Source organism: Corvus brachyrhynchos, unplaced genomic scaffold (assembly GCF_000691975.1).
Source record: "Corvus brachyrhynchos isolate BGI_N302 unplaced genomic scaffold, ASM69197v1 scaffold142, whole genome shotgun sequence".
Classification (NCBI taxonomy): domain Eukaryota; kingdom Metazoa; phylum Chordata; class Aves; order Passeriformes; family Corvidae; genus Corvus; species Corvus brachyrhynchos.
Window position 1 is genome coordinate 8,256,920 of NW_008237226.1, and position 4,866 is coordinate 8,261,785.

The 4,866-nt window shown below is 39.8% G+C and overlaps 1 protein-coding gene across 1 annotated transcript; it reads left to right on the forward strand.

Annotated features, from left to right (window-relative positions):
* Positions 1 to 6: 6 nt before the first annotated feature.
* On the forward strand, positions 7 to 2,496 carry ARL4A (ADP ribosylation factor like GTPase 4A). The gene has a single exon (XM_017729349.1). It carries the CDS (start codon positions 20 to 22, stop codon positions 620 to 622), a length of 603 nt encoding a protein of 200 aa, XP_017584838.1. The 5' UTR covers positions 7 to 19; the 3' UTR covers positions 623 to 2,496.
* The last annotated feature ends 2,370 nt before the right edge of the window (positions 2,497 to 4,866 follow it).

Here is a 4,866-nt window from a genome sequence, read left to right on the forward strand (position 1 = left end):
GTCACCTTCCCTTCTGGCAATGGGGAATGGACTCTCGGACCAGACGCCGATCCTCTCCAGCCTGCCTTCCTTCCAGAGCTTTCACATCGTCATCCTAGGGCTGGACTGCGCTGGGAAGACGACGGTGCTCTACAGACTGCAGTTCAATGAGTTCGTCAACACTGTCCCCACTAAAGGATTTAATACGGAGAAAATCAAAGTGACGCTGGGCAACTCGAAGACGGTCACTTTCCACTTCTGGGATGTGGGCGGCCAGGAGAAGCTGAGGCCGCTGTGGAAGTCGTACACAAGGTGCACCGATGGCATCGTGTTTGTGGTGGACTCCGTCGACGTTGAGAGGATGGAGGAGGCCAAAACAGAACTTCATAAGATTACTAGGATATCTGAGAATCAAGGAGTGCCTGTCCTTATCATTGCTAACAAGCAGGACCTGAGGAACTCTCTCTCCCTTTCTGAAATCGAGAAAATGTTAGCAATGAGTGAGCTGAGTTCTTCAACACCCTGGCATTTGCAGCCTACCTGTGCAATCATTGGAGATGGACTTAAAGAGGGACTGGAGAAACTACATGATATGATAATTAAGCGAAGGAAAATGTTGAGGCAGCAGAAAAAGAAAAGATGAGTTCTTTTTTGACCCATCTATTTTAAAGTAGTTATATGGTCAAAATTTGACGCAAGACAGCTTCCAAACCCAGGCCTGCCTGTTTGGATGCCGTTAAGCTTAATTATGTTAAACAATCAGTTGCACAACCTTGCTGTGTGGAGGAAGGCTGTGCAGTTGTGGAACTTTTTTTTTTTTTTTTTTTTAAACTAGTCTCTTCTGAGTTTTTTTGGCTCTGTATTATTTCAGATGCCCTAATAGATGATGTAATGCTATCAGGAAATGGATGGGTGGGTATATGTGACATGGATGTCTAAATAGCCAAATAAAATGAGGGTTTTCTGCTTAGTGTTGTACTCATATGTTTGAGGGTGCCCTCTGCAAGCAATTTGCGTTGGAGGTGTTCTGTGTTTTTAAACTTCTACTGCTCGTAAGTGGAGTGCTTAGGTGAACATTATACAGCTTTAAAAACATGGATGAAGCTAGTAACCCATAATTTCGTTGAGGCTGGTTTTTTACCTTGTTTGAGGATTTCTATGAAAGCTTGGTTACATGTGTAGGGTTTTTTTAATTTGGCACATTTTGAAATTGAATCATGTTCAGTTCATATCCTTGAAACTTTAAGTGCTGTGGATTCTTCAACTGGTAAAAGAAAGACTTTGACAAGTAAAAACTCTAAACAACACGATGGAGCATGAAAAAGTGGTTTCCCAACATATAGCATGTTTTTTGGTATGTAAGGTTTTTATTTTTTAGAAGTAGCCATTCATCATTATACAGTGCTAATCAGGTTTAAACTGTTACTCAAAATTAGTAATTAATTTCTGAATGGTGAGTATTATGTCCTCCTAGTATCAAAAGTCAATGAATTTCAGTAAAAGAGCTATAAAGAACAACTATGGCTGCTGTGGTTCTAACCAGTGCAGCATTCTTTGCCCTATTGGTGACTTTCCTGGCAATATAACATACTTATAATGAAGTAAAGATGGAGTTAAAATTAGCAGAGCACATCTTGTATCTCCCCAAAATACCCCATTTTATTAAAGTGGTATTGCTATGTCACTTTCAACGTATGCTTTTTTTGTTGTGACTCTTACAGTATTTTGTGGTTAGGAATGTAATAATGCTTTATACACTCAAACATTAGACACTACCGGGTGCGGGGGTGGGGGGGAGGGAAAGGGGGAAGAAGATTTTCAAGATGGGCCTGTGTTCTGCTTTAATTACGCTTTAAGCTGTTCTTGTTTACAGAGTGTGCAAACAGTGTTAACTGGGCAGGATAGTGCTTGACAGAAAAGGGAGGGTAGTTTTTCTTACTGGTACAGAGCTTCAAGTGACTTTCTAGATACTTGGTTAGCAATTAAAAGGGCTAAAGCAGAGCCTGGATTTTTAAAACTAACTTTAGTGGTGCTGTAGAAATTAATCAGAATGTTAGATTATCTTTAAACTTTTGTTGGAAATACCAGATTAAAAAAAAAGTAAAAAATAGAAAAATCAATTTCATCCTCTCAACCAGCAAAGAAATACATTTTTCTTACCTGCTGCCATGTATCAGGAGGATGACAGCTACAAACCTGAATGTCAATCGATGTAATTTAGCTATGTTTAAAAAAAAAAAAAAATCAAACTTTTTAACCAGCAGCTGTTTGACCAGGAGGTAACCAAAAATGCACTTTAGTGTCTTCAATAACTGAAAGTGACAGCTGTTTGTTTTTTTTAATGACATCTTGGTCCTTTTTGAATAAACTGAAGTAGCTTCCAGTGGAGCTTTTGTATGTTGGTTATATATGTACCTGCACTGGTGACATTGTAAGTCACTTACTCAAGTAATGTCTATATTTATAGAAATGTGGATGACTTCTTAAACCTCAATAAACAATTCAAACAAGCCTGCAGAGAGGCGTCTGACTTCTTGTACTGCAGTGGTACATTCTTACCAACCTCTGTGCACATAGTTCTGCTGTTATTTGAATCAGTATTTCTGTCAAATAACCAAAGTCTTAAAATGTGGTGAGGCTTATAAATGTCATGGTGTTAGAAGTTGGAGGTATCTCATTGAAAACCTTAGATCAATGGTACGTCTCTATATTCACGGAAGAAATACCAGCTGTAGTGACTCTTTTCCGAAGTGATGGCTCTTGCATAATTTGAAAAATCTTGTATATAGCTGAACCTATTGTGTTATGTGCAACACTTAATAGGCAATGTTGGGTATATATCACATGTACTCTCAGGTGGTACGTGGTTTAGTGTCTTTAGGCTCGTGTGTCTGAAGCTGTCTGAGGGATTCATCTGCAGTTAAGCCTTGGGTGAATCTTCTGGGATGTTACAGCAATGAGTAGAATGTGTCGATACGGGAAGCTTCTAATTAGTTTCAGGACGCAAGCATAGACAAGAAAAACTTTGTTTAGCCTGCAAATGAAAATGGCTGAGTTTGAACAAGAATACCCAATCCTCTCTCAAAACCCTGATATTTTGGTTTCTGTTTATGTAACTGATGGCACATCAAAATGTAGGTTACTCGTAGTCCTGAGGAAAAAGCTACGTTAGTGATGCTGAGTCCTATGAATGTGGTGTATAACTGGTATAATCTGGCTAATATTTTCCTTCTTATTGGATGCACTGTACTCCTAGGCTAAGGAAGGTGAGATGGCAGGCTGGCTCCTTGTACCCAGTAAACAAACTGATACCAAATAGTAATTGCTTCATTTTCAGTACTCATTAGGCTTCTATTGGGAATAGGTGAAAAGGCATACTGCTTGAAAAAAAAAGAACTGTGTTTTGTTCTGCATATTAAACATGCTTGTGTTTTATCTGGTGGCAGTCTCCCTAAACTCTTCTATGCATAAAAACAGCACTGAATGATTTTAATTACAAAGACTTGACAGATCTGTGCTCTAGCACTCTGGAGGAAAAAGTGAGGGAAGGTAGAGAGTACTGTTTCTAAAATGTCATGGTTCTTCCTGTGTTAATACAGACTTGGAAGTAGAAGACTCTAAGGGATGAGTTTTACTTTCAAGCTATGCCTTTATCTATACTAGAATTGTTTTGCTGGGATTTTACAGTGACAGTTCTGAGAGTACAGTATACAAATGTAGCTGGACCTCTGAAACTGTGTTTTGTATTACTATGACAAAGTCTTCCAGCTATGAACAAAACAACAATTGAAGGAGAGCATTTGGTATCTGAACTGATTGAGTTTCTGCTGGCACAGTCCTGCCAGCCTGGGATCACTTTCTTCCATATGATTAATTGTTCGGGCCTAAATACTGGTGTAAGAAAATCTTTAGAGTAGCTGAATAAGCAGGTGTCATTTTGTTACAATGCTGGAGTTACAAATCTTAAAGTTGAAAATACTTTTTGCCAAAAGGGCTACACATAAACACTCTGTTCTTCAAGATTTCAGGTGACTGTCTTAAGCTGCTTCTTTAAGGAGGTAAGGAATTGCATCTGAGTTGGAGCTACTGAACTAACTACAAGGTCTTGTCACCTCATCACTTGGTTTAGCTTACAAAAGTTGGCATGGCATTGCCTCAGCTGTTTATGCACATGCAGTCGTTTACAGTTAACCAGCCTTCAGGATGTGGTCTCTGTTTTCTAGCTGTGAGTGTGTTAGCTTAGGACTGTCAACTAGGAAAAATACTGTGGGATGAGGCTTCAGGTTCTAACATCACTTTTAAGTTGCATTGCACTAAATGTGCATTTATATTTGAAAAAAAAAGTTAAACATCCCGCTTTTCAAATTTTCATGTTTTAGTGAGACATGATTGATCCTTTGTGTAGAAAGCAATACCGACAGCCAGCCCATGCTTCCCAGCCTGACTTGGGTGCTCCTGTACCCTTTGATGCAGCACTCTGGTCCTGCAGGAGTTCATTACCCAGGACTTTTCGGTCAGAGACCAGCAAGGAGCTGAAAGCAGTCAGGTGGGGGCTAGCTAAGCCCTTCTGGACCTCAGCAGGTCTGACTGAAGGCAGTTTTGTCTTCTTGGTGGGGGGTGTTGTCTGTATCTTGGATCATTTGTTTACTAATAGCAGAGTGTTAATTAGTGTCTGGCTGAAACTTGTTGAAAGGTGAGTGTCATTCTCGACATGGAGGGAGGATTTAGATGTTACAAATTGATGCTACAAAGGACTTGGTAAGGCAGAGTGTGGAAAACATAGGCAATGTGCATCCACTATATATAAGGCACTAGTCCTAACATGCAGTCGTGAGTCAGCTGTCAGATTGCAGTGCATGAAGGCTGGCAAATGTGTGCTCATAATGC